The sequence below is a fragment of the Asterias amurensis genome, chromosome 8, assembly GCF_032118995.1.
Source record: "Asterias amurensis chromosome 8, ASM3211899v1".
In the NCBI taxonomy this organism is placed as follows: Eukaryota; Metazoa; Echinodermata; class Asteroidea; order Forcipulatida; family Asteriidae; genus Asterias; species Asterias amurensis.
The window spans coordinates 9,943,879-9,971,248 of NC_092655.1; the positions used below are offsets into that span (position 1 = coordinate 9,943,879).

The following is a 27,370-nucleotide window of genomic DNA, read 5'->3' on the forward strand; positions in this document are numbered from 1 at the left end:
ATATCGAGGTGAACAAGAATTATTGTCATTTCACCATCAGAGTCACAGGTTTGTGTTTGGCTTCCTAATACTACTGATAGTTTGTTTACTTTTTTTCTTTATCTGAATTTATTGCACTTAAATTGTAATATTGTGCAGTTTTTAAAGACAGTGGACACTATTGGTAACTGTCAAAGACTAGCCTCCACAGTTGGTGTATCTCAAATATGCATAAAATAATGAACCTGTGAAAGTTTGAGCTCAATCGGTCGTAGAAGTTGCGAGATATTAATGAAAGAAAAACACCCTTGTAACACGAAGTTGTGTGCGTTCAGATGGTTGATTTCGAGACCTCAAGTTCTAAATCTGAGGTCTCGAAATCAAATTCGTGGAAAATTACTTCTTTCTCGAAAACTATGGCACTTCAGAGGGAGCCGGTTCTCACAATGCTTTATACCATCAACCTCTCCCCAATACTCCCCACCAATAAAGCTTTCATTCGAATAATTATTTTGAGTAATTACCAATAGTGTCCACTGCCTTTAAGTATAATGTTTATTATTTTTAGGCGTGGCAGCCTCCCGCTATGTAACGTACGCTTAGAGTACCAATATTTATATCCACCCAATCCAATCCAAGATATAATATTATTTTGTTAATTTTATTATCAAATGATTTTTTACATCAAAGTGATTATCTTTACATGTCCAGCTATTGTCTATTTGAGTAAATTACTTGCCTAACTGACGGCAAACAACTGCTGCCGCAACATTTCTCATCAGTAAACCCCATTTCTATATCAGGTACAAATTATTAAAACAAAAAAAATCATTGGAAATAGAGGATTTCGGCTTTCGTGGCATAACATCCATTTACGTAAATGAATAAACGGGCGTGTGATCTTGTGGCAACGTGCCGATCGCACAAAATGAAAGAACAAGTAACAACAAACGTAGACGAAAATGCTGCCACAATGTTCGCCCTCTGTCGACCAATGTGTTTTTTCCTTCTTCAGATATCCTGTTTCCATTTGGAGTGGGAGATTCATCTCTCCCAAGAGGTGTCAACGTTTATTCTGAGATTCCAGTTCCGATGCCGTTTCCTTTCTTTGGTCAAAATTTCACCAGCGTCTTTGTGAGTTCTAGTTTTTTAAGACCATTCGTTTACGTGTATAATAGTTATGACAGAACTTGTATCCCGTAACCAAATGCAACGTAGATGGAAGTTGAACTTGTGGTTTGTGAAAATATCGCAAGCACAGTTTACCAATATCTTCATCATTAATTTTTGTTTAGCAACTTAAAAACCAGGTTTTTTACCCTGATAATGATACTACAAAAAAAACAACGTACTGACAAATGTACTTGAAATGTAAGAAAAGTTACTTAAAAATTAAAACAAACACAATAGACCTTTCTTTTGTAACGTCACAGCCACTAATGCAAATCAAAAACAGATCGCTACTCTTAGTAACAATGTACACACGAATATTCAAATATTGTGTTGATTTTGTTGGAAACAAAGCAACTATGGGAGGTACTTTATTGAATTGAAAGTTTCGCAGAAAATAACGAATTTTAACTAACATTCGGCCGTCCATGCCAACCAAGGCGGTTTGTTTATCAAGAAAGGTCTGTAGTATTTTAACCGACATGTCCCTCTTTTTGAGTATTGTAACCCCGACACCTTCCAGGTAAAAGAGTAATGACGTCATAAATTTCAACCGCTTTCAATGGCGCCCTCTCGTGACAAATTAAACGTTACCTTTTTTGCTGGTGCAAGGTTTAAACTTAAAGGCACTGGACACTATTGGTAATTACTCAAAATAATTGTTAGCATAAAAACTTACTTGGTAACAAGCAATGGAGAAACATTATGAGAACTTGCTCCCTGAGCTGAGTTAACATAGTTTTCGACTTAAAAAAAATAATTTTCCACTAATATCTGAATATGATTTTGAGACCTCAAAATTGGATTTTGAGGTCTCGAAGTCAGGCATAAAGCACACAACTTTGTGTGACAAGGGTGTTTTTTCTTCTTTTAATATCTCGCAAATTCATCGACCAATATTGAGTTCAAATTTTCACAGGTTTATTAGTTTGTGCATATTATGTTGAGATACACCAAGTGAGAAGACTGGTCTTCGACAATACCAAAGGTGTCCATGTCTTTAACACACAATTATTATCAATCCTAATGCTAGATAAGAATAATTGATGACATCATGGTAACGTCAAATATTTTTAAATTTAAGGCTTAATCATAATTCCTTATTTCTTGCATAGACATGTTTACCAAAACGTTCTTATAATAAATAATTCGACCAACTCTGTAGCATCTACACAACGAACATGTTCTTTTTGTATCTTTGTTATGCAGATCAGCTCAAATGGTTTAGTTTCGTTTGGACAAGGCTTCAGAGACAACATACCTAAGGAGTTTCCGCTTACAATTCCAATTCTAGCAGTTTTTTGGGCCAACTTGTATACTTATCATGTTGGGGATGTGAAGTACCGTTCGCTTCATCGCAACTCTTCTACTGAAGACGTTTACGACCAAGCAGACGATGTGGTTCGTCAGGCGTTCGGTAACCAGTTAAATTTCAGTGCTTCGTGGATGTTGATAGCAACCTGGGTGAATGTTTCAAGTTACGGGGCCTCCATGCCCAGAGTGAGTAATGTACCGAGCTTATTCACTAAGACATCACTGGAATAGCTGACTGCCCCGTTAAAGGTTTACATCCAATATGGCGACGTGAAGACGTAATTGCGTACCATTGATCTCTTGTATACTGAGATCATAAGGACTATTTTAGCCATTGTATATTTCAGCAAAATACAATACGTTCTTGCTACACATCAAACTAATAACGAACTGTAAGTCAGTACATTTTGTGGTGTTTTCGTTCAATTTGTTTAAAGGCTGTGGACACTATTGATAATTACTCAACATCATTTTTATCATAAAACCTTTCTTCTATGAGTAATGGGAGAGGTTGATAGTATAAAATATTGTGAGAAACGACTCCCTCTGAAGTGACGTAGTTTTCGAGAAGAAGTATTTTTTCACAAATTTGATTTCGAAACCTCAAGTTTAGAATTTGAGGTCTCGAAATCAAGCATCTGAAAGCACACAACAGGGTGTTTTTTTTTCTTTCATAGTTATCTCGCAACTCCGATGACCAATCAAGCCGAAAATTTCACAGGTTTGTTATTTTGTGCATATGTTGTAACACAACAAGTAAGAATACTGGTCTTTGACATTTACCAATAGTGTCCACTGTCTTTATTACCGTCAAAAGACATTCTTAAAACTGAAGTTGATACTTTGGAAAAGGCCTCCGTCTTTCATGAATGGTTTTGTAAACTGGGCGTGGCTTGTGTTGAAACTAGAACGTCACACGTTGATCAACAAGAAATATATTTATCAGAACAATGCCATTTATCTCAGTTTCGTTTCAGTATTTTTCTAAACGTTATTACGTTATTTTCAGCACACGTTTCAAGCAGTTATAGTGACGGATGGCAGACGGGCTTATACCATCTTCAATTACAAGGAGATTGATTCACCAGTTTACAAAAGAAATGCCCAGGTTAGATAAAACTTTTAATAAATAAATAACAAAATTGATTTATTGATGCCAATAGTACGAATTCTTTTAAATTCCATGTTCCAAGCTATTTGTCAAACTTACACAAAGGTCAGTCGGGAATAATATAACCCCCCCCCCCCCCCACACACACACACACACACACATACACGCCCACCAAAAAAGTATATTTTTTTGATTATCAGGTTGGTTACAATGCTGGTGATGGGGTAGCCTACTACGCTGTGCCGAAATCAATGACGGATCAGATTTACGACATCGAAGAGAGTACAAATATCGGCACAAGAGGGCGCTGGCTTTTTCGTTTAGACACAGAAGGTAAGACCTCCGAAACAAATGAGGAAAAGTCTTTGCTCCACTTTTTTCAAATTTTCAAATGGGTCATAATTTATGTTATTCTTTGTCGCCAGTTGTCGTTTGTCCGAACGATACTATTGTCGGATTCAATGGGGGAATGCCAGATGAAGCTGTCATTTGGTCACCGCTGCCATCAGCCATTGACTCTGCGGGAGGTGTCATTGATCCAGCAAGTATCGTTTGTGAAGACCAAGACGGTAATCTTACGATGCCTGGTGACAGATTTCCAGCAGGGAAAACGAGTATCACATGTACTACTGATACTAATGATACTGTACCGTACCAGGGATATTGCCAGTTTACGATCACTTTAGCAGGTAGGTGTTTTAATGTTATACGAATAACATTTTGTCCCTCATGTCTCTTAGTCTTAGTCCCCAGTAACCACGCTGGTTTTTGTTTCACGGTGTCTCAGACAAACTACGGAAGACAATGCTTTACAATGAGACAAGGTTTCATATAATTCAAGTCTGGTACACACAGGAGTAGCAAACAGAGAGCAAGGACCGGAGAAGTACAACTCAAACATTTTGGATATTGCCTTTCTGCTTGTGATGTGTTTTACAAAAAAAAGTATATGCAAAATGTACACTTTGTGTTCCCCACAGACATTGAGCCTCCGGTTGTGACGTGTCCAGACAACATTTATTCCAGGGCAAGTCAAGTAGTCAACTGGTCAACTATACCAACCGCAACCGATAATGTTGACGGTAACATCCCCTTTATTACATGTAAAGATCATAACAACTACCGGGCTGTGTCAGGTTGGGTGTACAGAGTCGGGATTACTGAGGTGACATGTACAACACAAGATTCTGCATCTAATCAAGGAATGTGTACATTTAACATCACAACTCTACCAGGTATTTGAGATAACAAAAATCAATCTTTAAAGGCAGTGGACACTGTTGGTAAATTACTCAACATAATTATTATCATAAAACCTGACTTGGTGATGAGTAATGGGGAGAGGTTGATAGTATACAAATATTGACTGGTTTGAGTGCTATGGTTACAGCTATGACTCCCGAGGTGATCCCCGGAGCATTATATTTTCCCGTGGCGAAGCCGAGGTAAAATAGAACTCTCCGGGGATCACCGAGGGAGTCATAGTTTTAAACGAGTAAAAGCAGTCAATATTTTGTCTTATAACACCCTAAACATTTCTAAATACTGTACTATAAGTTACAGACCTGAATGCTACAATCCACGGACTACGAGAATACAGATTGCGAAAACTTTTACTGTGCTGCATGTAGTGTCATGTAATCCAAAATGGTTACAGACTATTAATTTATCATCCTCGTACACGCAACGGACGTCTGGGTACTGCACGCCGTGTGATAGTCTTCGGACTAGCGCACGGCAAACCGATGCACTATCACATTGTGAGAAACGACTCCCTCCTGACATAGTGTTCGAGAAAGAAGTAATTTTCCACGAATTTGATTTCGAGACTTCAAGTTTAGAATTTGAGGTCTACCATCTAAACGCATACAACTTCGTGTGACAAGGGTGATTTTTCTTTCATTATTATCTCGCAACTTCGACGACCAATTTAGCTCAATTTTTCACAGGTTTGTTATTTTATGCATATGTTGAGACTCACCAAGTGAGAAGACTGGTCTTTGACAATTACCAATAGTGTCCAGTGTCTTTAATAAAGATCAAAAGTCATTTTAGATATTTTTCATTAAGAAATGACACTAAAATACTTAAACTAGCCCGTTCTTTAGCTTAGCGAGTTTAATCCTGAGGAAGGAGACCGCCTTTATTGAGCTTTCGTTTCAGTGACTGATGCATTGCGTTTTGCATTTGTTTTAACATAGGACCTCTTACAATCAACTGTCCTACTGACGTCATCATCCCTGTGTTATCAACCACACCTGATGTATCTTATACATGGATCCCTCCAGTTTTCTCAGACAAGTCTGGTCAGTACTTGTTTCCGTCTTCCTTTTTGCTGAAATGTCAGAAAGTAAAATATAAAAACGAAGGTCTGGTCTGGAACGAAAGATAAGGCAATTTTCCCTAGTTGAATATCAAGTATGATTCCAGAGATGAGAACAACAGTCAAAAAGTAGAAGCAATTGTTATTCATCTTAAAGTTCAAGAATTGTTCCAATGAAGACAGTTGACTTTAGTCTCATATTATTATCGGCATTTGTGAAATAAAAGTGAAGGTTGAGTGCATTGACTCAGTCTTCAAAGACAGAAAGGAGACTATGTGTAGTGGAAGAACTAACAACCGTTGTACCAACATGAAACTACAGTTAATGGATCTTCCTCTTGCATTTTGTTGTATTGTCTATGATACGATAATGTGATTGTTTTTATTTCTTCGTGTATTTTTACCAGTAACCCTTTCAGCTACTGTTGTTGGTCATTCTTTTTTAAGTTAACGAAACGTAACACCATTTAGATGTAAAGGTTTCATTCATCGATTTATCAACTCTTTTTTCTCCAAAACAGCTGATGTGCGGCTTGTTGGTGGAAGTGTCCCCTCTGAAGGTAGAGTTGAAGTACTCTATGGTGGCCAATGGGGCACTGTATGTGATGACTTCTGGGACATCAGAGACATGAACGTTGTGTGCAGACAACTTGGCTTTAGCGGAGCGTGGTATTCGTCATCATCATCATCATCATCCCTTGGTACGAAGCCCATGAAGGGACATGATAAAGCCCTATAATTATGAGTCGTTGTGGCATATCAGTTTTGGACCAATGTTCTATCCTCTTAATTAATTAATTACAAAGACATAACTTACAACCCTTTGAAGCATCTCTGCTACTCCCCTGTGAATGCTGAGCCCCCTCGCGCTCTGTTACGTAAAGTGACATTTCTCAGCTGGCTGAATTGATGCCATAGAGATACAACAAATCCGGAAAGTTTGCTTATTTCGCGGTTTTCTATGAAGTTTGAGGCGATTGGCGAGTTGCTCATCGCCTCCCCATATATAGATTTGAATCAAGTATTGGCCTTGCAGCATGATTTTTGTAAATATGAATTTTCTAATAATCATTATGATTTCGCCGTAAAACTACAGCCTGTTGGTGCATTTGTTGGCCTCAAAAGTAAATCATTCTGTGATGCATTTTGTATGTTTCGCCTATATAGCTCGATAAAGAGAGTCAGTGAATTTCAACTTGATGCAATTGTACGAGAAATAACAGTGAAAGCGATATTCCAGATTAGTCTGGTTCCCAGACCCAAAAATCTCCGACTAGGCTCTGTTTTAGGGTCCGGTATCACCCAAAATCACGTGACCAAAAAGGAGGAATTCCTCCTTTTTCGAAGTTATCCGAAATGTTCCGAACGTGTTGTCGTCAACATTCGGACAGTATCGTTGATGTTCGGTACGGACTCGTAATGTCGGTCCTGTCGGCCGTAGATCCAGGAGTTTTTATGCCTGTTATTGCCAATGCAGGCGTTGTGCCCAAATAAAGCGTTTGCAAAGCGATGCGATCTGGTAAGTTTTGTCCTTTTTCTTCAAAAATATTTTTTCAAAGGTTTTTTGACTTGAGTGTTCATTAGACATTGATTGAGGATTAAGTTTCATGATTTTTAAAAGTGGTAAAAATGGGGTGACTAGCTGTCGAGATTATACGTGTTGAACCAGATTGTCATTAATTGACGATCAAAATAATATCGTAACCCTCCTAACAAGAGACGTCAAGGAATCTTTGGTCAGGGGACCAGACTATATTCCAGATATGCATTTGGCAAACCAAGGACTCCGTACCAGCTGTATTATTTCGTTCCCTCGACACATTACTTTGTTCGAACGAACTCATTATATTACGTGTATGCAATATTATTTCGTTCTTAAAGTTGGTAAATTCTCTCTAAATACCTTTTTCGATCCCTCTAAGTAATATAATATTAAGAGTGACGTAATAATTGTCCGATGTTACGAAATACTTTTTCGAGAGACGAAATGCTATTTCGAGAGAAACCAAGTTGTTGTTGTCATTATTACTTAACCTTTTTAGTTATATTTCACCAGAACCTTCAGACGTTTCGGACTTTGGAGATGAAGTAGGTCAAATACTCATGGACGATGTACAATGTGGTGGAAATGAAGAAATATTGCAAGATTGTGCTTTCCGGGGCTGGGGTGTCCACAATTGTGGCCATTCACAAGATGCTTCAGTGACGTGTGAGCCAGGTGGGTGCAACAGGCATAGTCTCATAGTCTCATGGATCTTTAACGCATGTCGATTAGAAACCCAACAAGAAAACGCTTAAACAATTCAGGTTGTTGCTACTTCTTACTTGGATGGGTAGTTATGCACATTCAAACGTTAACACAAAAGAGGACACTGATACACAAGCTTGCACACGTTATTGACAAAATGAATCGAAGACAAAGAGAACAGTTCAACAAGAGAAACACATGCAAAGTGGAGGGAAAACGACGGAGAGTTTGCCACATAATGAAAGGATACAGCATGCAATTTCGTATGTGGAAAAAGAAACTGAAAATACAAGGGTGTGACAAAGAAACGTATAGAATTTCAATAAACACCATCTTTAAATTAATTTTGAGTTATCACATCGTGAGATTACGACTACGGCACTTCACCCATGGACCCCAATGCAGTCTGTTTAGATTCACATGACAAAGCATCCAGTCAGTACCCTTTTTCTGAACTGCCCCAAAGTAAAAAGAAGGGAAAAAAGAGGGGCGGCTTCTACGTTCGCAAAAGCATGCATTGTGTAAAATAATAATAGGATTAATGTACCTTTGTAAACCAGAATTAGTAAATTAAATAGCAAAAATGTATCAGTTTTTATACCCCCTAAATTGAATCAGAAAAACGTTTCTGTCAGTACCGTTTATCAGATGTGTAATCCTAATAGGGATTATTGTTCCTGCGTGGACATAATTCGCTCTAGATTTGTGGGCAATTTCTCAAAACTTCTTTTGAATGAAAATTTTCACGTTTTAGGATTATCGTATACATCTACAATTATGTAGGATTAATTGAACAATCGCACGGTTCCAGTTGTCGACAAAAACCCATCAGTTAAAAAACATTCATAAATACCTCACACATTTTCGCTATTCCTTTTGGTGGAGAGCGCGTCACATGGGTGTGTATATACCTTTGTTTATGACCAGTAAAAAGTGTTGAAACATGGGCGTGACACGCTTATAAGACAGTTTCTTTATTCCTATTGGTCGAGAGTAACGGCTGAAACAGTTGTGCCACATCACGCGATACGCGCGACGCGCACAGCATTCCCTTATAAGGAGTTGTTTACCCGAGGGCGGCGGAGGGCCTTACCATTTCATTACTGGAGGGGTGTTGTGTTAAAAGAAATCATTAAACAGTTAAATTTTTTGCATTTATTTTACTTTTTGACCAAAAGTGTTGATGTTTATTGACCGAAAAAAGGTATTTATGAATGGAAATCAAAGCGTGTTGAATAGGTTTTCAACTAGTGGTTTAAACCCGTCGAGGCCTGATTCTTGATAATTTACCTCGACTTCGTCTCGGTAAAGTTATCAAGCACCAGGCCTCGTTGGGTTTAAACCACTAGTTGAAAACCTCTTCACCACACATTGATTCCCTTATTTTAAACTATCATAATGTATACGGAAGGTAGTGGATTCATCACGACTACGGATTCTTACCTGAGGACCCATCCAGCCCATTCAGATTCAGACTCATCTAACCAGACTTCCGGAGTTTCTGATCATTCTGTTGATGTGGTGTTTGGTTGCTTAGCAACCGTCTCCAATAAATGTCATCAAGATGGATACGGAAATTTCTCAGTTGGAGATACCAAGGTGATGTACAATGGAACAGACGCGTCTGGGAATCAGAACTTCTGTAACTTCACCGTCACAGTCAAAGGTGCGTTGAAATATTTATGTTCACTTGTGAAACATTTTTTTATTACTTATTATAAGCTACCTTTCCTACAAATAATCGTTGTTTTCTTTGGCCAGACTATACTATGCATCAAGCTATTTTAATCATCAACAAGCAAAGATGGGTTAATTCCTACCCCAAACGAGCCATAGTTTCCGCAAAAAGGGGATCAAAACAATCATCTAAAAAAAATCATGGTCCAATCTGTTCATAAATGGCAGTTACACAAATCAATATTTTGACCTTGTAGCATCACTTTACTAACTGAGCTATCTACCAACGGTCATGGCGGTCTCCCAGTACTCTCTTTGTATCCTTATATACAGAGGTTGATCTAATCTGCCCGTTGAATGTGACGATCTCAACTGATCCTGGCTTGAGTACAGCCAGAGTCAACTGGCAAGAACCGGATTTAACCGGATGGAACGAGACAAACTTCACATCGACCGCCATTTCTGGAGAGGCGTTTCCAATTGGTTCACAGAGAGTGACATATCAGCAGTGGTTTGGAATCAACAATCTGGTTCTGACATGCTCTTTTGAAGTTGACGTTGTTGGTAAGCTCTGCATCTTTGTTACGTATAAAATGCATTTCTTGATTCCAAAAAGCCATCATGTCATAAAAACGACTTCCATTCTTTCATTTTCTGTAACTTCTTGTTAGGAGTTAGATATTTGTATCTATCCTGTATTGACAGTTGCTCCCATGATGTCAGAACACTGCCATGTCAACCAGTCTTGTTTCTCACTCATGGATCCTTCCAATTTTTCTCTGATAACTTTGGTCTGAAGCACAGTTATCCTTCATATTATTTCTCACTATATATCATTTAGTAAATACCATAAATGTGATAAAGGTAAAATGAACTGTCTCTTATTGTTGCTCTTTATGTTTATGTATTTAGATAACGAGCTTCCAGGTATCAGTGGCTGCCCTGATGATGCGATAATTCCTGCCGCATCGACCACTCCGGTACCTCACTCATGGGTCCCTCCAGTCTTCTCGGATAACTCTGGTCAGTCTGTTGATGTGGAGTTTGGTTGCTTAGCAACCGTCTCCAATGAATGTCATCAAGATGGATACGGAACTTTCTCAGTTGGCGATACCGAGGTGATGTACAATGGAACAGACACGTCTGGGAATCACAACTTCTGTAACTCCACCATCACAGTCAAAGGTTTGTTGTATTGGAAGTTGCCAGTGTCAGCCTGTATTCATTTTTCACTATAATAATATCTGCTGACCCCACGTTGAATACAATGTACCAAGAATACTAATATGGATATTGAAATATCTTAGTTGGCGATACCGAGGTGATATACAACAGAATAGACAAGTCTAGGAATCAGAACTTCTGCAGTTACTTCAAATAAAAACAATTGATGATTTGCCCGACTCTGTCGCCACGCTGAACAGCTTTGTCTTCGGTTTTAAAATGTCAAGAACCTCATGTTGTACTAAACACGTGAACACATTTTATGGCAAATGGTTAACATCTTTGTTTTGTTGTTTCTTCCTTTCATATAGAGGTCAGCCTAACATGTCCTGTGCTTGAGGTAGTACCAGCCAGTCCTGGCGAAAACTCATCCAGTGTGTTCTGGAACGATCCGGATGTAACCGGATGGGACGGGTCAAACTTCACCTCGACTGCCAAGTCCGGAGATATATTTGTGATTGGGACATACAATGTTACATACAACCAGTGGTTTGGGGTCAATAATCTACAGTTGACATGTTCTTTTAACTTCAGTGTTGTTGGTAAGTAAAACAATACCCAAGTTTTGATTAGTTTGTTTGTTTGTTTGAATGATCTTCCCGCTAAAGGGAACTCGGCAAACTCCCACAAGGGGATATAAACACTAAGCTGGCAACAGCCAATCTATCTCATACATACATTGGTTTAACGTCTAAGATTATGAACAGCACAAATCAAGAAATTGTGATTCAGTTATTAGACGACACCTCTTATTCTAGTCAATGTGAAATCAGCGGTTAGCAGAGGAATTCGAACCCACAACCTTGTGATTGCAAGCCCTGTAGTCTAACCACTGGAATACCGTAGTACCGAAGTTTCTGCGTCTACTACACTATAGATGCTATCTAGTCATTTTCTACGTGACTGTCTTTTTTTGTTTAGGTCAATGTGTGAATGACAAAACCAATGTTACCCAACATGGTGACCTGTCATGGCTGGCCACGATAGCTGGAACTGAGGCAAAGTCAGTTCAGAGATGTGGACTTCTGACTAAAAAAGGTTCGTGACAATGAGATATTGAACATTTTAAAGTTATGTCAGGTATGTTTTCTAAGCCCCCCCCCGCCAAACCCCAAAGCAACGCCCCCCCCAAAAAAAAAAGACGACTATAAAATGACATAAACGACAATGCCACACGACAACAACATACCAGCACAACAACCGCAACATCAACAGCAACAACAACTACATCAACACCGACAGCGACAACGACAACGACAATGCCACACGACAACAACAATAACAACAACAACACAATAACCGCAACAACAGCAACAACAACAACCGCAACAACGGCAATAACAACTACATCAACATTAACGGCGACAGCGACAACGACAATGCCACACGACAAAAACAATAACAACAACACAACAACCACAACAACAGCAACAACAGCAACAACAACTACATCAACATTAACGGCGACAGCGACAACGACAATGCCACACGACAAAAACAACAACAACACAATAACCGCAACAACAGCAACAACAACAACAGCAACAACAGCAACAACATCTACATCAGCATCGACAGCGACAGCGACAACGACAATGCCACATGACAACAACAATAATAACAACACAACAACCACAACAACAGCAACAACAGCAACAACATCTACATCAGCATGTGCAGCGACAGCGACAACGACAATGCCACACGACAACAACAATAACAACACAACAACCGCAACAACAGCAACAACAACAACCGCAACAACAACAACATCTACATCAGCATCGACAGCGACAACGACAATGCCACACGACAACAACAATAACAACAACAACACAATAACCGCAACAACAGCAACAACAACAACCGCAACAACGGCAATAACAACTACATCAACATTAACGGCGACAGCGACAACGACAATGCCACACGACAAAAACAATAACAACAACACAACAACCACAACAACAGCAACAACAGCAACAACAACTACATCAACATTAACGGCGACAGCGACAACGACAATGCCACACGACAAAAACAACAACAACACAATAACCGCAACAACAGCAACAACAACAACAGCAACAACAGCAACAACATCTACATCAGCATCGACAGCGACAGCGACAACGACAATGCCACATGACAACAACAATAATAACAACACAACAACCACAACAACAGCAACAACAGCAACAACATCTACATCAGCATGTGCAGCGACAGCGACAACGACAATGCCACACGACAACAACAATAACAACACAACAACCGCAACAACAGCAACAACAACAACCGCAACAACAACATCTACATCAGCATCGACAGCGACAACGACAATGCCACACGACAACAACAATAACAACAACACAACAACCGCAACAACAGCAACAACAACAACCGCAACAACAACAACATCTACATCAGCATCGACAGCGACAACGACAATGCCACACGACAACAACAGTAACAACAACACAACAACCGCACCAACAGCAACAACAACAACCGCAACAACAGCAACAACAACATCTACATCAGCATCGACAGCGACAGCGACAACGACAATGCCACACGACAACAACAATGACAACAACACAACAACCGCAACAACAGCAGCAAAAACAACTACATCAACACCGACAACAACAAATCAAATACGTGATAATCATTTGAGTTATTCTAATTCCTACACAAATAGCTGGTCATCCGAAAGCCACCAGGAATTGTTCAACAGCTGCGTCTCCCCTGTACTTTTCTTGGGAAGATCACGTGGTACAAATCTGTGGCAAACCAGCGGAGACCATCAGTGTTGAACAAGTCGTGAAGGTGAGATTTGAGTCTTTAGTGATAAGTCTCTCAGTTTCCAATTCAATTTTAGAAGCCTTAAAGGCAGTGGACACTATTGGTAATTACTCAAAATAATTATTAGCATAAAACCTTACTTGGTAGCGAGTAATGGGGAGAGGTTGGTAGTATAAAACATTGTGAGAAACGGCCCCCCTCTGAAGTGACAGAGTTTTCGAGAAAGAGGTAATTTTCCACGAATTTGATGTCGAGACCTCAGAATTGGAAATTAAGGTCTCGAAATCAAGCCGCTGAAAGCACACAACTTCGTGTGACAAGGGAGTGTTTTCTTTTATCTCTCAACTTTAATTTTCTCTCAACTTCGACGACCAATTGAGAGCTCAAATTTTCTCAGGTTTGTTATTTTATGCATGTTGAGATACACCAAGTGAAAAGACTGGTCTTTGGCAATTGTTCAGGGTCTTTAAAGGAACACGTTGCCTTGGATCGGACGAGTTGGTCTATAACTGAGCGTTTGTAACCGTTTTTTTATAAAATACATATGGTTGGAAAGATGTTTTAAAAGTAGAATACAATGATCCACACAAGTTTGCCTCGAAATTGCGTGGTTTTCCTTTTACTGTGCAAACTAACACGGTCGGCCATTTATGGGAGTCAAAAATGTGACTCCCATAAATGGCCGACCCTGTTAGTCGATGAGGTAAAAGGAAAACCATGCAATTTCGAGGCATGTTTGTGTGGATCATTGTATTCTACTTTTACAACATCTTTCTACCCACATGCATTTTATAAAAAAACAGTTACAAACGCTTTTCAAAGACCAACTCGTCCGATCCAAGGCAACGTGTTCCTTTAAGATTCTTTATTTCTCCAAGGAAAGTCACATACACAAGTGGCGAGTAGTGGTCGAGTGGTCAAATGCACTAGACTTATTGTTCTTGCGTTTCTGATCAGCAGAGTGGGTTCTCTTTGTTCGAGCGCTTTGAGTATAAGGAAGTGCTCTATTACGAGACAGTGTTGTTGTCTACAAATGAATATCGTACGTTACACGTTTACATTCTAACGGTTCGGATAAACGTAACAACCAATCACTTGATACCTTGATTTCAATTACTCTAACAAACCTGCACAAATTGTGACAAAATAGCTTTGTGGCTTATATTATGTTTTAGTCACAGAATTGTGAGCACATACGCAAGATGGTTTACTTTAGTTTGTGACAATCAAACGTGCTAGGAAAAATACATTAAATCACGCAAAGCATCCGCATGGAGGGCATGCAACAAGCTCACCAAAATGTGGAAATCTAGCCTTCCTAGAAGGCTCAAGGAGCGCCTCTTCCTTGCAACAGTATGCCGTGCTGTTATACGGCTGTGGGGAATGAACACTCCAAAACTGGAAAAGCAGATAAATGCATGCTACACAAGGCCATTAAGAACAACTCTTTTAAGACATCCACTGGAGTCAACATAATATGACCAACAAAGTCCTATATGGGAACCTACCCAAGCTCTCAGCAAAAATCAGACAGAGAAGGATGCGTTTTGCTGGCCACTAATACAGGATGCAAAGACGAACCAGTGTCCAATAATGTTCTGTGTACCCTAAGCATTGGAGGAGGAAACCTGGTAGACCGGCAATAACGTACACTGGTATTCTCAAGATGGACACGGGACTGGAATCGGCAGATTTCAAGTCGGCAATGTGGACAGAAAGACATGGGGAACCATCGTGATTCGAGGACATTGCTCGAATTATAAAGCAAGAAAGCAAGCACGTGCTAGGAGAAAACAATTATGTCTGACTTCTTTGAAATTTAAGATATAACTCAAGATTGTACCCAAACCATTGGGTGTTGTGTCTAATAACATTTGTATTTTGCATTGCAGGTCCCTGTCAGTGCAGGAAACGCAAAAGAAGTGGCTGTGTTTCTGTCTAATCAGACTTTCTCATCTTCAGATTCTAGCGATGAAAACGTCGAGGATATTTCAACGATTTTAGAAAACATTGTCAAGGCAGAATCGGGGGATGTAGAGGTATTTATATTGTTATTAATAAGAACTTCTCTATTTCCATAACTTTGAAGGAATAACATCACCAAGAAAGCATAATTTCCTCTCTTTTTCTTTATAAGCTAATGGAAGTCTTAACTCGTAAGAAATTAAAGACGATCGTTGAACAGCAACTTTGTCTTTGCTGTTTTTGTATTGTGGAATCACTGACACTAGTTACGTGCTTATTTAAATTTAATTTATCAACCTATTAGATGGATGACAACACCGATCAACTGCAGATGCCACATTGTTACTGAAACAGGCTGAACATATTATTTTCATATTGTATTTCGACTTATTCGTTTAAGATTTATATGACTCCATTGTTTTGTTTTGTATGAGTCCATAAGACTTTATCAGCTTAACAAAGCGACGCCCCAGCCCTGTCACATTTACACGGTTACCGCTCCAGTCTGCAGCCAGTATAAACCGTCAGAAAACAAGGATAACTCATTTTGAAGCTAACATATTTTTCAGACAGTTTGATTTTTTTTTTTACAAAGATAAATTTTGTTTTGTTTTGTCATGTTAATAAGTATGTGTTCACGCTGTAAAAATGCAGTTACGCACAAGGCTATGTAGAAAGTGTTTTCTAGCTGGAGATTCAGTGTCCATGAGTCAAACTGCCAGGGGGTGCATATAGACTATGTCGATCAGGCCTGTCTGAGGATAGAACTTTAAGAGCTTCACCTGTTTTTGTAAGATAGAATATGGGAAACCCAATTTTGTTTGCGGTAAACTGTAAGAGGTGAATACAGTTTGTCGTGATTGATTGATTAAAGGTTACCGCAATGTAAAACTGCCTGTGTATGACTTGGTGATATCTCTTTTAAAGGTGACCAAGGCTGTTATTCAGACAGTTGCCAATGTCATCACGAATGTTCAAGAGAGCCAAGGCACCGCGGACAGCACGACCTCCTCGGCCATCGTCAAGTCCGTACAACAACAAGTTTCCCTGACCCTTCAGCAAGGAGGAAATGTCAGCATACAACAAAAAACCATCCATGTCAAAGCTGTGAGCATTGACCCACAGAAAGCAAGTAATGGATTCAGCTTTGCGTCAGTACAACAGGAGTCAGCTGGCTCGAGGTCACCACAAGAGGGCTCTCTAGATGGCACTGATGTCAAGACATTCACGGATGCCAGCGAAGTACCGAAGGATGTTGTTGCATCGATTCAGTTACCAGCGAGCATTCTTGACCATTTGCCGCCAGCCATTGGTAATGATATGGAACCACTGCAGTGGTCATTACACTGTTGTTTAGAAGTTAAATCACTATGATCCCAAAAGTCTTGTTCCCTTTAAAGAAAATGAGGTTTCCTTAAAACAAAAACTATGTATAAACTAATGGCATTATTATACTGTCCCTTTAAAGTCCATTTTTTATTTGAAAGTTTGTGCATATTATTATAATTGATTATTATGTCACACCACAAACCGTCTTTAAAGGTCTCACAATAGCATCCTGTATTGTTCAGTTTGTTCTGTAGGCATCAAAATGTTCTAAAGTGGTCACATCAAAGTAGTTATTAAAACAAGTTTTGATTCAGTAATTGTTTCATGAATGTTTGATTGACTTTGAAGCTAACGCGTCATTGAAGATTAGTTTCATAGTCTACGCTGATGACACGTTGTTCCAAACGGGCGTTAAGAACTTGACATCAAAGGTCGCTGGGTCCGTCGTTTCACTGGCAGTGGAAGGTGTCGAGCTAAAAAACCTAACTGACCCAGTGGTTATAGATTTCAAGGTAAGTTTAATAACTTTGTGCAAATTCAAGTGAAGTTTCTCTAATGTTTTAGTAATGGCTTTTTTTATTTTTTGTGGCGCTTGTTTGTGGTTTTTTTTTTGCATTTCTTTTAAAAATGTTTTATTGAGCTTGTTTTTTGTTGTTGTAAATCGCATCAATTGGTATCTTTGAAAGTCGCTTAATAAATCTTTTTAATAGTAATAACGACCTACTTGACAAGTATCATGTACGTACACGAATACTTTTGTGTACGTAATAATGATGATAATGAAATAACAACAAATTTTGCATGTGTAACTGCTCACACTTGCACACAAACAACACACATTAACTCTCTCAGATTTTTTTGTCTTTTGTTTTAAGAAAGTGTCTGATTGGAGGACCCTTTTCATAAATATTTCAAAAAAAATCTTAACTAAGGTATTTTTTCACCCTCATCAGACACCAACCAATGCATCTGAGGAGGACTTGGACACCATCCAATGTACATTCTGGGAGTTTGGTAGCGAAGAGGATGAAGCTGGTTCTTGGTCAACTGATGGGTGCAAACGAGCAAACACAACCACTGATAAAATCTCCTGTGAATGTGACCACGCCACTAACTTTGCCATACTCATGGTAAGGGCTCCCTTTGTTTTTATTATAATAATAATAAAAATAAAACCACATTTATTTTGCGCCGTTCACCATAAAATGTTCAAAAGCGCATTTCAAAAATCTACAACAGCTTAAAAATCAGCACAATCGAGAAAAACAGCAAATAGAGTAAAATCAAAACAATATTGTTGTTAAAATAATAACAAATTAGCCAAAAGCTTGTTTAAAAACAAAAGTCTTCAGCTTAGCCTGAGAAACCGAAAGAGACTGAATGCCTGATGGTAAATCATTCCAAAGTGTCGGTGCAGCTTGAGTAAATGACCTGTCCCCAGTGGATGTTTGCATATTACTGTTTGGGTAATTTAGGGGTATTTAAACGCATGCAGCTAGTGATAAGTCTTCCTGTATCTTTAAGTTGAAAGGAGAGACCTTCAAAGGATTTTTCTCCAGTTGGATGTTGAGAATTGTGCTCAGTTTGTTCATTTTTAATTATGACGTCACCAATTGGTACATTCAGCATTTTGCCTACAGCTAATGCAATGTCTTAAACATGCTGTAAAACGATTACACGATGGAAGAAGGAAATCATTGCTAGTTATGACGTCATCAATTGGTAAACTCAGCTCCTTGCCTAGCTATTAATGCAATGTGTAAAACATGCTGTACAACGATCACACGATGGAAGAAGGAAATCATTGCTAGTTATGACGTCATCAATTGGTAAACTCAGCTCTTTGCCTAGCTATTAATGCAATGTGTAAAACATGCTGTACAACGATCACACGATGGAAGAAGGAAATCATTGCTAATTATGACGTCATCATTTAGTACATTCAGCATTTTGCCTACAGATATAACAATGTCTAAAACATACTGTAAAACGATCACAAGATGCAAGAAGGTCATCATTGCTAAATATGACGTCATCAATTGGTGCATTCAGCATTTTGCCTACAGCTAATGCAATGTCTTAAACATGCTGTAAAACGATCACACGCTGTAAGAAGGGAAGCAATTATTATTAAGTCATCAGTTGGGAGTAGTGTTGATAATTCCAACATGTTCATGATTCCAGAATGGGCCATGATTCCAACATGGGCCATAATTCCAACATGGTCCAACATGTTTTTGTCTCTTTACTTTGCACAGGATGTGAAGGGTCAAAAACGTACAGAGGATGGTCTCTCCTTCACCCCAGCACTTGATGTAATCAGCCAAATAGGAGGTGCTCTATCGGTCATTGCTCTGTCTCTTACCCTGGTAATATACCTCTCCATAAGGTAAGACAGTCTTTAAAGGCACATTCTAATTGTTCCCAAGACAAAAAGTCATCAGTGCACTCAAAACTGCACACAAACCAGAAGTCTTTTATTTCTATCTAAAAGAACACAAATTCGTCCAACGAGGGTGTTTTTTCTCTCATAATTTTCTCCTAACTTCGATGACCAATTTAGCTCAAATTTTTACAGGCTTGTTTTGTATGCTTATGTTGGGATATACCAAGTGAGCAGACTGGTCTTTGACAATTACCAAAGTTGTACCTTCCGTTGAAGATAAAGATGTATATAATTGCTTGAACGTATTTCCTTCCAGGAAACTGCGAACCGGCAAATCTCGTCAAATTTTCATCCACTTCTGCTTCTCCTTGCTACTGCTCTACCTCGTGTTCCTGGCTGGTGTGGACAATGCTAGAGTAAGTATAATAGTCCTCATGCACATGACGTCATTTTAGTAGGGCGCCCCCACCCAGAGGTCAAAAGGAGGTTGTTCATTGGCCAATCCTTTACGCTGCGTGTACAAATCTGTGCGATTTTATAAACACAGTTAGCCTATATATTCCAATCTGAGCTATGGAGGTCGCCACATGAATAAACAAAAACCTGCTCTTATCGTATACCTACAAGATAACTATCCAAGCTGGATATTGATGCTTATTATGTACGTACCGGATAGTGTACGTACATTATAAGCATTATGTACGTATACGATAATTATCTTGTACGTAAATGATTACCCCCTGACTTATTATGTACAAACATCTTAATTATCATGTACGTACATGTTTAGTCTAAAGTTATTATTTACATGTACAACTGCGATAACTTTTGTGTTCGTACACGATTACTATCTTGTACGTACATGATAATAAGTGCGTACATACACAATATTTTGAGACTTATTGTGTACGTACATGGTAGTGTAAGTACTCGATCTATTATGTACGTACATGAAAAATCCCAATTTTTGTATTTGTAGATGATAATAATCTTGTGCTTTACATTATAGCTATCTCATAAATGTAGCCCCTTCTAAAACCATCAGAAGCAGCAAATTCAAACCTTCTAAGTAAACCCAGTTTTTGCCACTGAATTATTGTCAATCAGGGCTCTGGAGGAGGGTGTGTATTTGTTGGTGCTCTGCTACACTACTTGACTCTGACCACCATGATGTGGATGGCTGTTGAAGCCAGGAATATGTACGTCAGCACCGTTAAGGTGTTCCCTGAGGACACTCCCCTGTACATGGTCAAAGCTGGACTCCTTGCTTGGGGTAAGCCTTCACAATATGATGGGTTTTTACAACTTGTCCAAGCTTGATGAAAACACCTCAGAGTTTTTATCATGAAACAACCATCATTGTTGCTTTGTCATTCAAATCCTAAATTATAATACTAAGGCAAATAAAGTTTTGCACTTAAATGACTAACTAGTAATAAATAAACATCTGCATGAGCGTTCGTAGCAACTACCTCATGAAGAAAAACCAAGGTTTATGCAGTCCTGCACATTCTAAACAAAGGATACCAATTACTCAATGCTGTAGCTTTGTTTTCATGTTTGCAATAACCCTACTAACAAGGCTACCCACCACTTCATAGGCAGAGAGGAAGACTACAGTTTGGAACATTTTATGAAGGGGAAATAGACAAATACGAAAGTTTATAATACAGATGAAAGTTTAAGCAAAGGTGATTTGTAAACAATGTTCATTGCTGTTTTTTCTTATTTCACTCTCCAGGATCTCCTTTCATCCTACTGATAATAACACTATCAGCAGCGACAGACTTCTACCGGAATGAACATTAGTAAGTCATCCAACACCGTCTACAATGCCCTCTTGTTCTTGATGGAAATCAGAGAACCCATGGCAAAAAGCTCTAATACTCTTCCAACATCCTTGTAATATTCTACTTAAGATTCAACACAAGGTTTTGAAACTGATACCATCTACAATGCCCCTTTTTTCTTGTTGACAATCAGCGCAGCCAAGACTAAAGGCCCCCTGTTCAGTCTCCTGACAACCGCTGGCATAACTAATAGTCGAAACATTGGGGTCTTTTGAGAGCCACAACTTCTTCCAGGAGAGTTTACTATAGTACATGGTGTAGCCATCAGAATAAAACCCGACAAAATGAGTCATGAAACACTGATTCTAATCAGACCCCAAAACTGTACAATAATAGTTTCAGGGTTTTACCACAAACCCCCAGTTTATATAACAGCAGATGACATTACATCCTAAAGAATCTAAACTGATTTGACAGCTGACTTTTTATGTTCTCCTTTGGACTGTAGTTGCTTCATCTCTCCTGGTCTGGCCATGTACCTCGGTCTCCTCACCCCAATCGCTCTCATCCTCCTCCACAACGTCATCACTTTCATCCTGGTCATGCGCAGTCTCATCAAGGTCAAAGAGGCATCTCGGTCAGAGCAAATAACCAAACGCCTCCAGAATGCTGTGGGAATCTCAGCCCTCATGGGCTTAACTTGGTGCTTTGGGTTCCTGGCCATTGAAGGGGCAACTTTTGCCTTCCAGCTCCTCTTCTGTCTGACTAACTCCTTGCAGGTATGTTCATTGTATTTATGAGCTAATAAAGAGCAATATACTCATGAAATTCTACATCAGTGTTTGGGTGAAAAGTATAATCTTTAAACCATTACTGTCTTCTCTAAAGACGTACAGGGTATAGACGATGTGACCTGCGACATCACATGTTTAAAAAAGAGCCACAGAGCCTGGACTTCCTGAAGGAAACGATTTGTACACAGTCTAATGGAAGGAAACATAAAATCTTATATTTAACGGAGATTGCACTGTCTAATTCTTATCAACTTTGGATATGATGAAAGGGGGCACATCTCAAAACTTGTCCAGCTTTTACTTTCATAACTCAGATTTCTGTGGAAACTATGACACAAAATGTCAACTTTCCACTATGACCAGAGCAGTATCTTGCCTGCCAGAAAATCCAAAGAATGTGCAAGGTAACATTTATTGTAAACAAAGTTCACATGGTCTATACTGATTGAAACCTTAAAACCAATGGCTCTTGTCAGAGCCAATGTTCCTCCCATAAGAGATTTACACATGGTTGTACCAACAAGTTTACTAATTAAAGTTACTTCTTAACGTTTGTAAGTATTAAACCTAAGTGTTAAATTATCTCCTTTCAATGTTATTTTGGTAGGGTGTGCTTGTGGGTGTCATGTTCTGTGCCCGACGTGAAGAGGTTCGAGTGGCAATTGCCCCATATCTGAGACGTATCTGCTGTGGGCGTGAATGTCGATTGCCCATCCATCGCGATGAGAAGCCTACTAGTCTAACAACATCTCAGACTGCACCTATTACCATGTCTACCGCTCCAACCACTAACTTAGACATATCGGTATCTGCAGCACCTCGTGAGGCAGAGACGGAGATACGCTAAGTAGAGACAGAGATTCGCCGAGTACATGTAGAGACGGAGATACCTTAAGTATAGATAGAGATAAGCTAAGCAGAGACAAACATACGCTATAAAAGTAGAGACGGAGATACGCTAAGTAGAGACGGAGAGACGCTAAGCAGAGATGAAGATACGTAGTACAGATTGAGATACGCTAAGTAGAGACAAGGATACGCCAAGTAAAGGCAGGGAGACGCCAAGAACAGACGGGGATACGCTAAGCAGAGACGGAGATACGCTTACTAGAGACAGAGGTGCGCTAAGTACAGATGCAGATTATGCCAAGTAAAGACGGCGATAAACTAACTAGAGGTTGAGATGCGCTTAGTAGAGATAGAGATACGCTGAGCAGAGACGGACATACCCTAATTAAAGACGGACATATGCTAATTACAGACTTACAAATGCTAAGCAGAGACGAAGATTTGCTATTTTAGTATAACCCTTCTTGGTTCATCTCATAGACATCACTACTCAGACATGAGATGTTCTACCACGTGGTGTTACCACAAGTGCATCTCAAACTACTGGATCCTCTTGGAGCTACCATTACTTACATAATAATGAGATCTTCAACCACGTGATGTTGTTGTTTACAAATGTTCATGCTTGGAAATGTTTTGATCAGTATACAGTGAAATGGTGTAGTAAAATAATTCTTGATGGGTATCAGAAATGAACCCTCTTCAGCATTATCATATAGTGGTAGATATAATATTCAGTCAGTTAATGTAATCAAGACAAAATAAGGAGTATAATGGTGAAGTTAACTAAGGGACAAGATTTCGTACATTTACATGAAACAAGCACTTTATCCAACCAACTAATAAACCTGTCAAAAAGGTGAACCATTTAAAAGCAGTTTTGGTGTTGCCACTCTGTCAGGCATTTTGTATAGTTTGTATGTATCCAAAATGGACTCTCTAATAAACTACAGTAGCCATTGCATTGTCTTCGTCCGGTGAAAGATATATTCAGTCAATTAATGTAATCAAGACAACATAAGGAGTATAGTGGAGAAGTTAATGATTGTAAGACAATCTGAAAACAGTCGCCGCCCGAAAAAATTAACAGTCGCAGGAGTAGAACGATTTTAACTTGTACGACGTGATCTCGATGGTCGGGAACCAATCGCAGGCGCATGATTTCTCAGTTGTTGTGACCCGAGCATATTTTGTCTAGGTGTTGCCGACGGTTTGCTAAGGGGGCACAAAATTTAAGGTTGACCTGTGGCCGGCTTAAGAGAGGCAAAATGTCTTCCATGTGCCAATAGAGGTAATTTGTACAGTATTTTGCAGCATAGGATTATAACCCACTACATCATTATTAACAAAGTACCGGACTGGTTATTATAACAAAAGCACCTGAATTGGTTCAAAATAATTATTACTAAATTATTATACATATCTGGTAGGTAACCAAGAAAGCCTCAAGTGAACTTAAAGGGACACGTATATAAATCGAGGTGGGGCAACGCAGGGTTTTAGAGTGAAGGTTGAATATCTAGCATTGTTTCTCTTACCTTTGGTCGTTTAGCCAGTAGATCTTCTTCAGCCATCTGGTCACAGTGTCTTCAGTACATCTCACTAGAAAGCTGTTTTTAAAAAAGTATGGAGTTTCCATAAATGTTACCTAATTAAATGGCAGATTCTCGATAGATTAAAAAAGGGGGAAATAACGTCTACCATTTTTTCAATTAGGTCAATCGCACAAGGAAATCTTCAAAAGTGGAGGTCGGATAAACGCCCGTTTTTCTTACTTTGTCCAAAAGTGACCTCCAATCTGTCCACAATTTTTGCTCTGCAAAAAGTATGAAATCAATATTTCAACTGAGATCTACACGTTTTCCCAACGCCACCTGGCTGCATGTATCCAATGCCAGTCGTGTAAATCTGACAGGGGCGGAGCCGGCAACACATGGTTAAAAGTGGAGGTCGAATTTAATAATAATAATAACAATAACAAATAATAATAATAAAAGTTAATTCTTTTATAGTGCATTTCATAACTGAAAGAAATACCAATGCGCTTTACAAAAACCAAAATGCAAAGAGCAACAAATTAACAATAAATAAACTACTAATAGGCAAACGAAAGGATTAACTGAACAATAGGCAATGGAAAACAAGATTTTAGAATCTTAGGCCCCCATCGTGATTTATCGAGCGTACGTCAAACGACGCATACAAAGTTGTCGTAGCACAAAATAAAGCGAGTTTTCGGAACATGCTGTGCAACAGATAATCTACTGTTTTTACCACCGATTTGGGGAGTAACACAGCGTCGGCCTCTCTCTTTCTATCTACCTCCATGCTCATATCAATTAATTCTCATGTAAACTTTCTGGTCAACATCCGCCGTGGCGCGCGCCCCGCGTGACGAAGTCCCCCGATAAAACATCCAATTTTATATGTTATCCTTTCTCTGGAACCCTATACAAACTAAACTAATAGAAACGGTAAATTTATTTGTCTTTAATAACTACTCCTACGTCCTCTTACTTATTTCACTTTTAGAAAACATTTGCCTTGTTATTTTGAGGAGCACTTTTAGAAAACATTTGCCTTGTTATTTTGAGGGTTTGTACGTCCAGTTTGGTTAATTTTGTATGGAGAAATTCGTAAAAAAGTATAGTACCCGATTCAGCCGCACATGAGGGCTCAACCCGACGGCCGATTGCTTAATACCGTAAAACGGATTTGGCAAATGCACATCCTGAGTCCTGACCAAACTGCTTTAAGTTCTAACAATTTTGTTGCTTCAGAACCTTGACCAATGGAATGTTCGTCACTGCTTCAAAACAGCCGTTGATGTTTCACAAAGTTCGTAACTCTGAAAGCATACTGTTCTTAAATGGTAATTTCGTGTACTCTTTTGAAGAACTGGCAAAACCTATATGAAAAGAATCAGTAATGTTTTCACTTTCTTCTTGAAAATGATGCAACTTTTGCGTGTATACGTTCTGTATGTGGGGGGATGACATATAATACGGACTGTACCACCAATGGTACAGGGTTATTTTTATATGGAACAAATAAAGTTATTAACAACAATTGGTTGCTGTTTGATGCGTTTAAAAAATGCTGGAAAGTTGATTAGGCTTAGCGCCTACATGAGTGACTTAATTATAATAAACACATCCTGTACAGATGCATGTGGCCCATATCAAAACCAGACAACCACACATGTAAGGAGATATCGCTCGTGACTCCAGCCAATCATACGGCTTCCCCCTTCGACCAACAGGTGGCCCTTATCAAAACCAGACAACCACACATGTAAGGAGATATCGCTCGTGACTCCAGCCAATCAGAAAACTCGTAAGAGGGAGTTCGGGTCAGGGTTTTGTAGACTTGCAACCCGACGTCTGAAACGACACAACCATGTTGAATTCCACAAGGATGCCATGCCACTGGACCTTCTAATTTTAATCCAAGATGGCGCGGGTTACGGCTTTAATAGTATAGATTTACAAATTGTCGTATACTGTATGCGACTATCCACCCGTGTGTACATGTAAATGGAATGAAGGCTGGAACCCAAACAACCCTTTAGGCTCTTGAAAAAATTTCGCCACAAATATGCAAACTATGCGACAAAGTATGCGACAAGGTATGGGATAAAATGTTCGACATCACAAATATTTGCAAAGATGTTTGCAAAGATATTTGCGACATCGCAAATATCTGCAAAGATATTTGCAAAGATATTTTCGACATCACAAATATTTGCAAAGATATTTGCAAAGATATTTGCGACATCGCAAATATTTGCAAAGATATTTGCAAAGATATTTACGACATCGCAAATATTTGCAAAGTTATTTGCGATGTGCGATGTCCCTTCAGGGCCGCCATACTTTAGGGGGAAAAAAACAGTTTGTATTTTTTTTTGTTTTACTTAAGCAAGCAACTATTGTTGGGAGAATCCAACTGTGCTGCGACAAGATATGGGGGCCTTAGTTATTCGAACTTATTGAATCAATAAGTGAAGACTTCCTACAAGGGTATTTAAATGTAGAAACTGAATAAGCTAGGTTTCCTTCCTCGTAAAACTGTTTACATTTATTTGGAGTTTGGCACATCAACTCTACTTCCTCTTTTTTCTAAAAAACTTGGCAGCCAATAAATATATTTATTTGTTTTTACACAGTCAAGGGCTATATAAAAGCAATGATCATACTGGGCATTACACGATTGTGGTTTGAATGTACTATGGGGGACAGTCGTGTCCCAATGAGTTTATACAACGACTGTGCGTCTTCATAGAGTCGAGAATGATGGCACCCCACCAATGACCATCCTCTTGCTGGCAGTATGTCTGCTGGTCACTGCATCAAATGCTCAAGACGGTAAGTTGTTTCTACTCCTGATTAAGATTTTATCCA

The 27,370-nt window shown here is 39.1% G+C and overlaps 1 protein-coding gene across 1 annotated transcript in view; it reads left to right on the forward strand.

Annotated features, from left to right (window-relative positions):
- Positions 1-24,420, forward strand: part of LOC139940420 (uncharacterized) — a 30,445-nt gene extending 6,025 nt beyond the window's left edge. The window contains exons 7-31 of the mRNA XM_071936655.1: positions 995-1,113; positions 2,359-2,649; positions 3,473-3,571; positions 3,775-3,907; positions 4,000-4,263; positions 4,555-4,809; positions 5,776-5,880; positions 6,419-6,598; positions 7,954-8,115; positions 9,557-9,811; positions 10,156-10,386; positions 10,735-11,007; positions 11,358-11,588; positions 11,968-12,084; positions 13,751-13,878; positions 15,747-15,893; positions 16,747-17,131; positions 17,497-17,660; positions 18,102-18,278; positions 19,407-19,537; positions 19,851-19,950; positions 20,642-20,807; positions 21,276-21,342; positions 21,833-22,103; positions 22,726-24,420. Coding sequence (XP_071792756.1) covers positions 995-1,113; positions 2,359-2,649; positions 3,473-3,571; positions 3,775-3,907; positions 4,000-4,263; positions 4,555-4,809; positions 5,776-5,880; positions 6,419-6,598; positions 7,954-8,115; positions 9,557-9,811; positions 10,156-10,386; positions 10,735-11,007; positions 11,358-11,588; positions 11,968-12,084; positions 13,751-13,878; positions 15,747-15,893; positions 16,747-17,131; positions 17,497-17,660; positions 18,102-18,278; positions 19,407-19,537; positions 19,851-19,950; positions 20,642-20,807; positions 21,276-21,342; positions 21,833-22,103; positions 22,726-22,965 — 4,691 coding nt within the window. The 3' untranslated portion in view covers positions 22,966-24,420. The remainder of the gene's footprint in view (positions 1-994; positions 1,114-2,358; positions 2,650-3,472; positions 3,572-3,774; positions 3,908-3,999; positions 4,264-4,554; positions 4,810-5,775; positions 5,881-6,418; positions 6,599-7,953; positions 8,116-9,556; positions 9,812-10,155; positions 10,387-10,734; positions 11,008-11,357; positions 11,589-11,967; positions 12,085-13,750; positions 13,879-15,746; positions 15,894-16,746; positions 17,132-17,496; positions 17,661-18,101; positions 18,279-19,406; positions 19,538-19,850; positions 19,951-20,641; positions 20,808-21,275; positions 21,343-21,832; positions 22,104-22,725) is intronic.
- Positions 24,421-27,370: the final 2,950 nt, after the last annotated feature.